At 48.3% G+C, this 14,591-nt stretch overlaps 1 protein-coding gene across 1 annotated transcript in view; it reads right to left on the minus strand.

The window, feature by feature from the left end:
- TP53INP2 (tumor protein p53 inducible nuclear protein 2) overlaps positions 1-14,591 on the minus strand; it is a 59,864-nt gene that overhangs the window by 25,191 nt on the left and 20,082 nt on the right. The window contains exon 2 of the mRNA XM_044986511.1: positions 4,930-5,306. Within this exon, the coding sequence (XP_044842446.1) occupies positions 4,930-5,053 (124 nt within the window). The 5' untranslated portion in view covers positions 5,054-5,306. The remainder of the gene's footprint in view (positions 1-4,929; positions 5,307-14,591) is intronic.

The raw sequence follows: 14,591 nt of genomic DNA on the forward strand, positions 1-14,591 counted from the left end.
CGTTCTCGGTTTCCTCTCTTATTTGTCGCAGTTTCCTGTTAGCTATGGGAACTGACTTTATAATCAGATCTACATAGATTTGCATCTCTGTCTCTAAAGTCTTCTCTGGTTTCGTGGGAGTCACTGCTCTGGAAAGTGCTTCTGCAGTGAACATGAATTTACCAGGCATGTAGGTCACAATCAAATCATACTTTTGCAGCTTTATCGTCATTCTTTGAATCCTTAAGGTACAGTCATTTAGTGGTTTGCTAAATAACTCGATCAAGGGCTTATGGTCCATTTCAACTTCCACTGTCTGTCCATAAATATACTGATTGAAGCTCTCACAGGCAAACAATATTCCTAAAAGCTCCTTCTCAATCTGTGCACATCTGGTTTCTGCCTCAGTCAGTGATTGGGATGCATATGCCACTGGTTGCCAACAATCCTCATACGTCTGTAAAATCATGGCACCTAACCCAGACAGTGAAGCATCTTCTGAGATTTTAATAGGCCTTTCTGGTGCATAGAACTTCAACACTGGTTCTTGTATCAGTTGTTGTTTTAAACCTTCCCATGATGGCACCCCAAAACCATTCATTTTTATTCTCTAGGAGTTTTCTTAAAGCTGGTGTTTTGGTAGACAGATTAGGTATGAACTTTGCAAGATAATTAACCATTCCCAGGAACTGCTGGACATCTTTCTTCGACTGGGGATGTGGCATCATTTCAGTGGCTGAAATCTTCCTCTTATCAAGTTTTACACCTTCATTGGAAATAACATCCCCAACAAAAGTCAGTTCTGTAACCCCTAAAACACATTTCTCCCTGTTTAGTTTGAGGTTTGCAGCTGTAGTTGCATCCAGGACTTCCTGAAGTCCTTTTACATTGAGCCCCGGATGATGATGTCATCCATTGAGGTTTTCAACACCATTAATATGTTCATAGATCATATATATGGTTTTGTGGTACACTTCTAGTGCTGACGCTATGCTGAAGGGTAAGTGTAAGAATGTATGTCTTCCAAACAGGGCCGGCTCCAGACCCCAGCATGCCAAGCGCGCACTTGGGGCGGCGTCCCGCAGGAGGGCGGCAGGCGGCCCCGGTGGACCTCCCACAGGCATGACTGCGGAGGGGCCGCTGGTCCCGCGGCTCTGGTGGAGCATCCGCAGGCGTGCCTGTGGGAGGTCCACCGGAGCCGCGGGACCAGCTGACCCTCCGCAGGCACGTCTGCAGGAGGTCCACCGGAGCCGCGGGACCGGCGACCGGCAGAGCGCCCCCCGCGGTGTGCCGCCCTGCTTGGGGCGGCGGAAATCCTAGAGCTGCCCCTGCTTCCAAATGGGGTATTCAAGGTGCATAATTTTGAGCCTTCTTCAGTTAATTTTAGCTGCCAAAATCCTGAGGATGCATCCAATTTACTGAAACATAGGTGCTGGAACTAGGGGTGCTGGGAGTCCTGCTGCACCCCTTGGTTTGAAGTGGTTTCCATCATATGCAGGGTTTACAGTTTGGCTCAATGGCTCTCAGCACCCTCCACTACACAAATTATTCCAGCCCCCTGTACTGAAATATTGTGCATTTTCAATCTGAGCCATAATCTCTTCTCTGGTTGGTAGTTTGAAATGTTCTCTTATTATAGCCTTGTTGAGGTCTCTGGGATCTAAGCATATGCATAGCTGGCCGTTACTTTTCTCCACAATGACTAGCGAGCTCACGCATTCTGTTGGCTCCTCAGTTTTTTGTATTACTTGCATTGCTTCCATCCTTGCAAGCTCAATCTTGAATTTATCACAGAGTGCAAATTGCATTTTTCTACATGGATGGACAACTGGAGGGACCTCCTTGTTTATCCGAATTGTATGTTCACCCTGCAAGCAGCCCAACTCTTGAAACAGATGATGATATTTCCGAAAGAGTGCCTCCTAGGCAGGTACAGTACGATCATGTAGCGGGAGCACCTGTTTTACCAGACTGAGTTTTTCACACTCAGCCAGGCCTAAAACTGGTGTCACCTCCTTTGGCACGACAATGAACGGGAGCCTGTAGGGGCTGGTTTTATGGTTGATGCTAGCAATGCACCTCCCCTTCAATGGTATATTTGTTCCAGAATAACCAGCTATTTTTTTTCTGTTGGTCCCAGTTTTGGTTTTCTCTTCAGTCTCTCATAACCTTGTTCAGACAGAATGTTAACCTGAGCTCCTGTGTCCGGTTTCAGTGGAATTATTGTTCCAGTCACTGACATAGGCAGTATCCACTCCCTTTCATCAGGCTCGCTTGATTTCAGCATGTTTATGAAGGATTCCTCAACCACGTTGTCTTCAACTGAACCCTTTCTGCATTTGGTATCTGCAGCATTTTGCAAAATGACTATTTCCCCCACATTTATGACAGAGTTTCCCAAAGGCAACATGCTATTTGGGGCCACGCTGTGATCCACACCCTCCACATCACCATTTATACCCAGTCTTCCCCCTAGCAGTGGTTTTCCTCGCAAGTAGTTCCACTTTCTGATTGGACCTGTCCTGGCTATAGTCGTTTGTACTCAGTACATGGATAACCCCTTCTGGTGAAGCCAGCTCTTTAGCTTGTGCTTTCAGAGTTTCTACTGCCCTGCATACCTGGAGAGCTTTTTCTAAAGTTAAATCTCCTTCCCAGAGCAGTCTCTCTCTTAACACGTTGGCTTTAATGCCACAAATGAATGGTTGAAGACGCTGAAAGCATGAAGTGAAGTAAAATGCTGACTGAATTGGAGGAAGATTGCATGCCAAAAAGGAATGAAACCTTTGAGAGAGAGGATTTTTTTTACATGCATGCAAAAAACTGATGACACTCTAGAGCAATATGTCACGAATGGAGAAGACTCAGACCTGTGACTTTGGTGAGTTGACGGAGTCTCTGGTCAGAGATAGAATCATTTGTTGCCCCAGGAGCAACTTGGCCCATGGACTTTGCTCACAATGTTGTGCCTATAAGAAACTACCTGGGCCGCTGGCAGCTCTTAGACACCCGTTTTTACCCACAAATCAGGCAGGTCGGTGTTTGCGCCCTACTCATTTGTGTGCACAATTTGCTCTGGGCACAACAATTTAATTAAGAGGCTTGGATAAAATATATAAACTCTAACTGCGGGGTGCAGCCAGACTTTCTAGCCGTTCTTAAATCGTGCTTCCCTCCCACCGGCCCAGTGAGAATAGTCTTGGAAAATGAAAGTAGAGTAAAAACCAAGCATATTGGCAAAAACAATGGTATTTTCAAATCTTCAGATTTGAGTCTTATTTAATGAACAAAGCAATACGAAGTGAAAGGCCTGGGAGACGTTAGCCTTCAATAAGACATTGCTTTTAAAAGGGATTATGGGGGAGGATGGGCTTTCTGCATATCCTTCATGTCTGTTCCCAACTCTGGGAGAACAGTCCACAAACAAGTAAGTGCCAAGTGAGTTTGTGTTAGGTGACCAGGGTAAAATACTCTTTGATTAAAGGAACGTAAAGAGATCATCTGTAACCTTTTAAATCAGATTATACCCGACGGAGGGCTCATCATACAGTAAAGTTAATACCTCAGAAACTTTGCCCAATTGATTTGTATGTGAATTAGTGGGGGCCTCGATTTCTGGATGGGTTTCAGAATCCTTTGTATGTTCATCCTTCAGGCAAGATACTAACCTGAAAATGCTTTCTGGGCATCCCCAGCACGGGTGAGAGAGCCCTTGGCACTTTGCACGCATACTCTTGCTCTCTGTGATGGTAGTGCCACTGAGAGCTTGCAGCAATCCCTTGCACATCCCGCAATGACCCAGCTGCAGAGTGTCCAACCCAGATTGTTGCTCTTGGTTGGGTCAGTTTAGGAGAGCGATTGAATGACTGATTCCAGATTCATCGTGTTTGGCTTGGCAGCAACGTTAGAAGCATAACTCCAGCCTCTTGCTTTGCAATTCAGACACGGCAGGGAGGATGGGCTCTGCGTGAGCCATTTGCTGCTGGGCTAGGAACTCTCCAAGCAAACAAACCAGGAGCAGGTGGTGTGTGGCACTGTCAGCTTTAGTGGGCTTGATTCCCGGCTGCCCTCCAGATGAGATCCTGAAGGTCTCCCCTCCTCACACTCCCTGGAGATAGCTCCTGCAGCACTAGCCTCCAGATGATTTATAACCAATGGAGGGATAGTGGGGCAGGGCAGCTAGGGAGAGAAACCTGCATACTCAGAGCACATGTGTTGGGTGAAATTCCCCTCATCTCCTTCAACCCCCCCTTCAGGCACTGCAAAGGAGACACGTCGCAAGGTCCTAGGCTCACAGCCGTGTAATCCTCAAAGTCCCTGAGGGTACCAGAGCCCCAAGGGCTGCAGCATCACTACCATGAGCGGTAGTGACGGGAACCACCACAGTACCAACCTAAAGTACTTTTGCCATGAAGGAAACTAGGTGTTTTGCTTTTCCATAGACCAGATGTAGCACAGACAGCAGCAATGCAAGCTTCCCCTCCACTGCCCGTCGGCTTTCTCCAGCACATGTGTGGCCCCCGTCACCACAGCATCTCACAATATTTAGCTAGCCACGCAACACCCCTGGCAGCCTGAGGCACAGAGAGACTAAGTGACTTGCTCAAGGTGACACAGGAAGTCTGTGGGGGAGCAGGGGCTTGAACCCAGACCTCCTAAATCCTACAATAGCACGCTAACCGCTGGACCACCCTTCCTCTCACTGACCTGGAAGTGGGACCTGCCTTGGCCAGAAGAAGAGTGAGGATGAAAGATAATAATGGGGCGTGGGGGGCAGTTAACCAGACCCTCCAGAACCTTGAAGATTCAGCTGGGGCTTCGGTCAAAGCTTCAGATGCAGGGGTGGGAAGGGATGGATTTTATCTGAACTGATTCACTCATCATTAGGCCTATGGTGAAACAAGAGGCCTTCTAAGCGGTGGCCCCCCTCCCCCCGCCCTCTGCTTTTCTCACCTGGAAGGTCAATAATGAGCCATCCATCCTCTTCCTCCTCCTCAGAGACAAAGGGTTTGGGTTCCTCCAGGCCTTCAGGTGTGCTGCTGTCACTGAAGAAGAGGCTGGTAAGGCGTTGGAACATGGCTGGGGAATGGTTTCCAAGGTGAGCTTTGATGGGAAGAGAGAAGAGAAACCCAGCGTCGAGTGCCTGCCTCAGAGCACGGAGATGGACGTTGCTGGTGGGTGCCAGGTGGGAGAGTGACACTTCAGAGTCCTGTCTGGGTGGACGAGTCCTTCCGAAGGGCAGGAACCCCTTCTTCCTAGCGAAAGCTTAGCTGAGTCAAGTTATGTATAGTGCAATCATGAGGTTCTTCACTTGGCTTCAGTGCAAAGGCCTGTGAAGAAAGGAGAAATTCATTCATGCCCTGTGGAAAGCCAGAGCCTCCTGCATCACGAGGGATTCAGATGGGCTGCAGGGAGGAGGGAGAGGAAACCCTGATGTGGATCTCAAGGACAAGTCGCTGCAACCATTCTCTTTTTATAGGATACTGTGTGCTGGGGAAAGCACAGACCTCAGGGCTGGCTGCCGCAGCCCCCTTGATCTCTGACAGCGTCACTCTTACCACCCAGACACCTCCTGCAATGCCGAGTTCACTCAGCGTTTCCCTTCCCCTCCCCGTGCCTCAGGCAATGACCTTCCTCTCACCCCCTTTTGCTTTTATTCATTTTGACTTGTTTTCCTCGAAAGCAAACAAACCAGCTTAGCACTGGCGCTCACATGGAGTTTGCAAAGTGCAGGCTAGGTCTCCGGCACTAACTAAGGACTAAGAGATGAGCAGATTGTATGTCAGGAGACCCAGGTTCTAGTACTGTAGTGACCTCGGGCAAGTCACTTTCCCTTGCTGTGCCTCAGTTTCCCCTCTGTAAAATGGGGATGTTGACACTTGCCCATCTGTGAAAAGTGTTGTGAGATCGAAGGGTGAAAACTATGATATGGTGCCAAATATTATTATGAAAAACTAGGGATGGGCGAAGGGGCTGGACTGGACAAACACTCAAGCATTCAGATGGTCACACGGAGCACATGATGCACTCATGACTGTAGAGCCGGGCTGGAAAACACATGAGAACCAACTTTCCCAGGTTAAGTCAGTGCTGCTTCGTCTGTTCAGAAGCAGAACACCAAAAGGCTTTGAAAATGACCAGGCCACCCTCTATCCCTTTCCCCCACGGTGCAGGGCCACCCAGAGAGGGGGGGCAAATGGGGCAATTTGCCCCAGGCCCCCACAAGAATATAATAGTCTATAGTTTTGCAACTTTTTTTTATGGAAGGGGCCCCCGAAATTGCTTTGCCCCAGGCCCCCTGTATCCTCTGGGCGGCCCTGCCACGGTGAGCTAACTAAACAAGGAATAAGGTTTGGTTCACAGCTATCGGGGTGGATAATCACCCCTTGAGTCATGGGCCTCCTTGTGTCTTCTCACCGTGTGCTCCTACTTGGGTGAGAGTTGGAGGTGTTGGAGGGCGGGGGTCCAATAAATCTTAATTACAGTGGTGGAAATTAGACCCTGAGCCACGTTCTGATCTCCATCCCCCTGGCATAAAGCTGGAGCCTGTTGATTTCAATGGAGTTACTCCAGATTTACACAGCAGAATCTGGGGCAGCAGATGAAAAGCTGGAAAGGGATTCGAAAGGGTGTAACGGCATGATCCTATCGGGAAGCTGATTAGAATTTAGGTCTTAGGGTTTGATCAACAAAATTCAGCCCTTATCAAGAGGAAACAGATGAGACACTAAATATATACACCCGGAACAGGCATCTGCTGACAGGCAACTCCTGGCCTGTAAGTCTCAGCGAGCAGGATAGTTAAACTGGCTGAATGTCTCTTTTGCAGACAGAGAAGTAGCTTCACACAAGAGAATAATAAATAACAATTACAAATAGCCATGTTCTCCCTATTTTTCACTGAAATGTGTTGAGTCAGGCCACTAGTTCTCTCCAGCTCTAATAGAAACATAGACCTCAAAGCACTTTGCAAAGCTGTGCAGCATTATCCCCATTTCACAGCTGGGGAAACTGAGGCACAGAGCAGCTAAGTGACAACAGTGAGACCAGACGTCCCAATTCCCAGTCCATTGCTCTCTCCGCTGGGCAAGGCTGCCGCCCAGGAGCTAACCACCTCTACCAATGGCTGTGCTAAGGGCCCAGTGGTTGGATAGGGTGGGTTTTCATTTAATATTTAGCTACTGTGGGAACAATGAGTAATGAGAGATTGCAGGAGAAGTGCTTCATTACTCCATGCCCTCAAAGCAGCCCTTTCCCTGCTGGAGTGCAGAAGAGATGACATAGCCACTTATCTGACCACCCTCTTGCCCAGATTTTGCAGGCTCGTATAAATTGGACCCACATCCAAGCCACCCTGGGTTTGGAAAGAAAATGAACCGAAGGGGTTTTGCAGAATCAAAAGCACACGCGTGCTGGCCCATCTCCATTGCATTTGCATTCGTACCTCGGGCAGGAAGGAACAGTGTGGAAGAGAAAGCTGCCTCGTTCAACAACCAGGGGGAGAGGGGTTGACGGGCCAAGGAGCTGGGGGAAGGGGGAGACTGAATACAGGCTGGCAGGGCTGAGAGAGAAGCTGGGGTGGGAGGGAGACTAGGACTGGGAGTCAGACGAGAAGGCTGGGCAAGGAGACCAGGACTGGGAGCTGGGGAGATCAAAAAGAGAGGAGCCTGAGGTGGGGGTGGAGACTGAGCCTGGATAAGGATCCAGAGGAAGGAGTCAGACTGCCTGGCAAGGAGACTAGGACTGAGGAACCTGTGGGGTGGAGGAAGGAGATGAGACAGATCTGCTGATGAGCTGGGACACAGTGGCTGGGCAAAGAGGCTGGGAGGAGGCACACTGAGATTGGATGATGAGCCTGGGGAGGAGACTGGGACCAGGACCCAGTGGAGGTGGAGAACATGGGGTGGGGGGAGAGAGACTGGAGGCCCGAGGCGGGAAAGAGCTAGATTGGACAAGGAACCAAGAAGGAAGGAACTGGGGGCAAGAAGCCAGGGAGGTAGGTGGGAATGAGAATGGTTGGGCAAAGAGCCTGGGCTTGGGGGCTGGGACTGGGAGGGAGTCCAGAGGGGTGGGACTAGAACACGCTGGACAAGACCAGGACTGAGATGAAAAATCTGAGGCGTGGAGACTGGGACTGGACAAGAGAGTGGGACAAGGAGCCTAGGGTGAGAAGACACAAGACAGGGACTGGTAGAAGGGGATAGGGCAGAAAGGCTCAAGCTTCAGGGAGGGTACAAACAGACAGAAGTGTTCTGTGCCCACTAGAGCACACTCCCCTCCAGAGCCTGGGCTGGAACCCAAGAACTGAGTCTCACCCCTTCCTCTGCTGACAGCAAATATCTGTGAAAGCCCCTTGCAAAGTGTCCTATCCCCCCTCTAGTGCTAGTCCATATGAAGGATAACAACCTACTACTGCTATCATTTGCTCAAGTGGCAGAGGTCTGTGTGGTGAATCTAAAGGTTCCAATGTGGCTGATGACCCATCTGGGTGCCAATGTGATGCCACAAGGTGGACTTTCTGATTTTTCAGTTTGCTTTTTTAAACACCTAGGAAATGACATACACGGACTCACATACAAAGTAGTTAAAAGAATATTATTAAGGCTACAAAGTCAAGTACTCAGAAGTCAGGATGGCTGGCCCTTTAAAAGGCAATGGGTCTCATCCCCACCTGTAACTCTGCCAACTCTCCTCCCCAGGTGGAGAAAATTAACCAAGTCATGTGACCTGTGGGTCACCACACCCGATCAGGCCTCTGGTGGATAAGGAAGAGGCCTGGGCTAGCAGATGGCTATAGAGAGTAAGAAGGTTTCTGTGGATGATGAGGAGTTGCTGCTGGTGAGCAGGAACACAGACCCTTGGGAAGAAGAGGCTCTGCCTAGCTAGATACTGGGTGAGGACTCTTCATGTTGAGCTTATTTTGTGTTTGTGAGTCTTTGCTACTTGTGTAGGGCCAGGGAGAGCTGGATTAGAGGAAGATAGAGAAGTCAGCTGGAAGATGCTGACCAGAAGCAGAGCACAGCCCCTGGTGGAGGGCTGTGGGCTCCCTTGACTGGGAAAGGATCCCAGAAGGGAAACACTTTTACTTTTTTTTTTCTTTTTCTTTGATACCTCTGGCCTGTGTGGAGTATTTGAGGAGGTCTGAGTGAAGGGAAACTAAGGCAGGGGACTTGCAGCACCTTCCCAGGCTATGAAGGGTGACTGGGTGACAGGAAATGCATAGGCAATGCCTGGCATTTCCCAGTTACTGCAATCTTGGCTATGCAACTTTAATAATGCTCTTGTAATGTGGTTTTGTGTATGTAATTAGAATTCTGTGCAGTAAGAAGAAAATAACCCAACAAAAAGCACAGGGGCTAGTTTGCTACAATGATGTTATGGTCCAGTTCTGTGATGACTTTGGTGTGTAATACAAACCTTGTGATACATGTTCTTCCCAAATCAATAAACTGTAGAGCAGAGACTTGGCTATGCTATAAACAACTGAGAAGAGATCTGGCTCCTCTGGCAGTTTAAAGGGCCAGTTAATGTGTCCCAGGTGGCTGGGCAAGAACTCCCCCAGCACTGGCCTGCCATAAGCTGCCCCATTATGCCCCTGGTCCAAGCCCTGGGATATTGTCTATTATGGTAGTGCCTCGAGACCAGCCATGGTCAATGCCCCATTGTACTAGGACATTGTACTAGTCCCATCCCTGCCCCAAGCAGCTTATCATTTAAATAAACAAGATGAAGGGGGTAGGGGAAAGGGTCAAACGCACAAACAGAGAGAACTGAGTGATGGTTTGTGAATGTCCTGATAGTGCCACAAGTTCTATCCTGGCGGTTTGGTATTTTGCCTCGGATGGCTTTAGGAGGAGACAAACTGAAAGGAAAGACAAGAGAAGGTGAGAGAACAGCTGAGGAAAGGGACTCGGCCAGGCCCATAATGCTCCGGGGACTCTGGGATGCACTGCAGTCTATAGGCAGCTCAAGGACAGTGGTAAGTTAAACAGCTGGGGCAGCTCTCGTCTATATCAGGGGTCATTTGAATCTTTTGAACACCACAGAGTTAAGAAGGTGCAAAGATGACTTAATGCCACCATTCCCTCACCTCTTCCCCATGGCTGCATCTCCTGGGGGCACCGCCCAGAATTGGCTCCTTCAGAACAACCTCTGACCACTCCATTACGTTAACGGGGAGAGAAGGTCAAATAAAATATTTGTCCGAAAGGTCAAATAAACAGAGTTACACTCCAGTGCTGAATACTTGAGTTTGTCTGTCTCTTTCTAGATTTGGGAGGAAGCATTGTCTCGTGATTAGAGCATAGTGTTCTGAGCCAGAAAATCATTGTTGAGTTCCTGTCTCTAGCTCTGGGCAGGGCATTTCACCATGTTATGGTTTGTTACCATCCCAATTTTACTGATGGGAGAAACTAATTCTCTAACTTGGAGCGGGACTGGGGGGGGCGGGGTTGAACTTCATTATTGTCTATAAAGATCTTGAAGACCTACAGAATGGTGGTGTGACCTATTAATGGAAAAATATATTCAGATGAGACAAAAAAAACAGGGATTAAAACCACATCAAGGGCTAGATTTGGGGAAATTGAATTTACATGCACAAGAGACAGTACTGCATGCAGTTCCCTGCTTTGCATGCATATGTTTGTGCAAGTGAGGATTCTAGTTTGAGAGGGTGACTGTCCTAGGGTGAGTTGCCCCTCAAAGGGAGTTGGGCCTCTTGTGTCTGGTTTTCACTGAATCTCACATAGGAGTGGGGTCATGTGGCTGGGTCTGATGATTGAGCTGGATGCAGTTCTTTCTATTAAAGATGCTGCCTGGTCTATCTCTCTCCTTCCCCCTCCCCTCCCAATGGGGAGAGACCTGAGAGCAGAACGTGAGGGGGGCTTAGCCAGGAAGGGTCTGGGGCGGATTTAGAGAAGTGTGGTGGGAAGAAGGCCTGAAGTAAAGGCTAAAGAGGCCCCACCTGAGCAGTGTGGGAAGCAGGCCTGAGGGGACAGTGATGGGGATGGAAGACCTTGAAGTAGATGGTTGTTCCCTTATTTAGGGCCTTAGAGATGGAGCCTGGGGTAGAGGGGGGACCAGACTCTGCTGCACCTTCAGTTGTGCCTCCTGGAGGGGTGAGTAGACAATGCTGGCCAAGGGTGGTGGACTGACTACAGGCCTAGGGACTGGCTGTGAGGGACCCCTGCCTGAAGAGTGACTTGTTGGAGCATCTCATCCAGGGCTGAGGGGCAGTTCAGGCAGGGGAGAAGGCTAGAAGGACTCTTGAGCCCTGAAGCAGGAATGGTGGCCCAGCCCTGAGGCATGGGGAGTCCTTGCATTGAGGGGCTAAGGACTAAACCAGTGGCACTCAGGCAATGGTTATTTGGATGTGAAGAGGGCCAGACAGACCACGGAGGCCGTGACAGAACTTGTATCTATGCCTTGTGTGGACTCTCTGTAGCCCCCCCCACCCTGTCCCTGAGAAGGGGAACTTATGAAGTAACCAGAGATCCAAGTGCACCAACCCACCCATTCTGCCAAGGGAGATGGTGGACCTGAAGAGAAGTGGGGACTGTGTTAGGCCTGAATAAAGATGCAGCACAAAACCAGTTATGCCAACCTAACTGAAGTCAGGCTAACAGAGGTTTCTGGGTAATCCCAGCGTGGAAAAATACTGAGAAGCAGCATGTTTCACAAAGCCCTAAAAAAAAAAGTAAAATAAAAAAAAAAGGTGCATTCCTCACGTTACCAGCTGCGTTAACTCCTGTCTTCCAGTTTCTGGTGCTTGGCAACCATGCTAATAAAAAAGTTGCTGGGGCATCACAACTTGCTTACATTATAAAAAAAAAAAACAAATGTGCTTTGTTATTAGGGTTTGTTACTAACCAAAGGGGGGTGGGATATGGGTTGTGTAAAATAAATAATTTGTAACGCGACGGAACTGTCTATATAACCTATACTTAGTTGTAAAAGAGGCGGCTGGTTCTCTTCGAATACAAGCTGTTCTTTTACTGACACGTGCACTTGTCAATAAAGAACTTTTGATCGGACCTTGCTGGTGTTGCCTGTCTCTCTGTGGTCAAACAACGAACTTCGCTGTTGGGGTTCAAGTCCCTGACAACTGGAAGCAGGTGAAGGTGAAGCACTGGCCCTTATCCCTTCTGAGGCAGAGTGACCTGAAAGCTGCTAACACTGAGGTCTGGGGGACAGACGGGAGCTGGCTGGTTACACAAACCAGCTACCACAACAGCTTTGTGTAACACGCTGGCCTGACCATGTCCCTGTCCCTTGCTAGTGTCTGGCCCCAGAGCTTGTTACCTGCAGCCTGCCCTGCCTGCGAAGGAGCTCCTCAGAGCCTCTTCCTGAGCACATGCAGCCCGAGTAGCAGCAGCAGCTCAGCGCTTTTCTCATTCCTCACTTGCGAGCTTTCCTGGATCATTAAACCCCAGGTGAGCTGTCACTTCACCTGAGCAACCTTCACTACAGCTGCATTGCCTCTCCTCTTAAGCAGCCTGACCCAAAGACCATTGAGAGGCTTCCACTGACCTTTGTGGGCTCTGGATCAGGTCCATAATGAAGTTCAGTGAACAGGGACTCTCCTACAAGCTGGCTTTCTAGCTCAAGTGGTAGGGGCTGGAGCATGTGGTGCTAAGGTTCTGTATTTAAGGCTCACCAACAAAGGCGTATCTGTGGCCATGGCTTGTTATATTTGTACATTTATGGCTTTTTTTAATGGTACTGACCTGGACTAAGCTATTGCAGGGTGCAGTGCTTTCTTAGAGCTGGGTTGTTGGCACACTTGAAACCACCGAGCATGCAGTAAGGCCCTGGGTAGTCTGAGATGAGCTAGATGCACCAAGATCCCAGGGTTCTGCAATGCCCTGGTGCAGCAGGCTGGAAACTCTGCAGCACTTCATCTAAATACTTACAAACAGAGGCTTAATGAACTAAGCATGGAAACGAATAAGGCAGGACCTCTTGTGTTAGTAAATGCAATTTGTTTTAGAATAGCCCCATCTCTCTAGATTTTTATTATTATTATTATTTTAATGTTGTGGATATATATATATATATTTTTTTTTTTTTTTTTTACACTGACCTCTAGGCCATTGTGGTGAATCTTGCTGGCTGGCTGCAGGCTCAGAAAGATAATACTGCACCAGTTACGCTCAGTTCATGCTTTCAAGGCTTTCCTCTCTCCTATGAGGGCTAGGAGTATAACAAAGCTGAGATCCTTGAAGCACAGCTCTCTGGCAAATGCTACGGCCACAGAACCTCAGGCCGAGTCCCAGGTATAGAACCATGTGTGTACACCTCTCCCAGGTACAGTAAATCAAGTACCATAGGGTACAGCAGACTACCTGACCAGTGATCTCCCTGTTAGGGATCCTTTAATAGAACTTACTCCAATCATGTACCATAGTGCTCCATGTGGCTGCTTCGCCCAAGCACCTGTGTAATGGGTCTGGCATATGAGCTATTCTCTGAAGCTCTTGCAGGCCTCCCCATAGCTGCACTCAGTAGCCTTTTCTTTGCTGGGAAAGTCACCCATTGACCATGGGTATAGCTGAATATGGTTAAGTGCCCAGAATCCAGCTCATTCCAGGAATCCATACTCCTGGACCTTGGGCACTGTAATTGGATGCTACTGAGCTAAGAGATGTTTCAATAAGGGTCATCTGTTTTTTCACTTGTATTCTGCAGAAAGTGATCAATCCACTTAGCAAGATGCAGGAAGGGTGTTCTGAGACTGATCTGCTTCAAGCCTTGAAATGAAGTGGGGCAGATCCTGGGCCTGGCTGAGACCTTGTTCAATCTCCAGGAAAACTTAACACAGCCTAAAGGCTGCTCTAAAGTATGCAAGCGGGGATAGTCCCCTGGGGACAACTGCGCTGACTGGGGAATTGCTGGAGTGCAAGATTCTCTGGCCACACCAGCACACTAATCTACGCTTAGGTTCAGGAATGGGTGGCTGCATCAGCTTTATACCACCAGGGACTCCCATAGGTCAAGGGAAGGGATGCAGATGATACAAAACTATTCAAGATAGTTAAGTCCCAGGCAGACTGCGAAGAGCTACAAAAGGATCTCTCAAAACTGGGTGACTGGGCAACAAAATAGCAGATGAAATTCAATATTGATAAATGCAAAGTAATGCACATGGGAAAACATAATCCCAACTCTACATATGAAATGATGGGTTTTAAATTGGCTGTTACCACTCAGGAAAGAGATCTTGGAGTCATTGAGTGGATGTTTTCAGAGAACTATCCACAATGTGCAGTGGCAGTCAAAAAAGCAAACAATGTTGGGAATCATTAAGAAAGGGATAGATAATAAGACTGAAAATATCATATTGCCTCTATATAAATCCATGGGGGCGACCACATATGCACGCAGTATTCAAGATGTGGGCGTACATCTAAAAAAAGATGTATTGAAATTGGAAAAGGTCCAGAAAAGGGCAACAAAATGATTAGGGATATGGAATGGCTGCTGTATGAGGAGAGATTAATAAAACTGAGACTTTTCAGCTTGGAAAAGAGAAGACTAAGGGGGAATATGATAGAGGTCTATAAAATCATGACCGAGGAGAAAGTAAATAAGGAAGTGTTATTTACTCCTTCTCA

The sequence above is a fragment of the Mauremys mutica genome, chromosome 13 (assembly GCF_020497125.1).
Source record: "Mauremys mutica isolate MM-2020 ecotype Southern chromosome 13, ASM2049712v1, whole genome shotgun sequence".
Classification (NCBI taxonomy): domain Eukaryota; kingdom Metazoa; phylum Chordata; order Testudines; family Geoemydidae; genus Mauremys; species Mauremys mutica.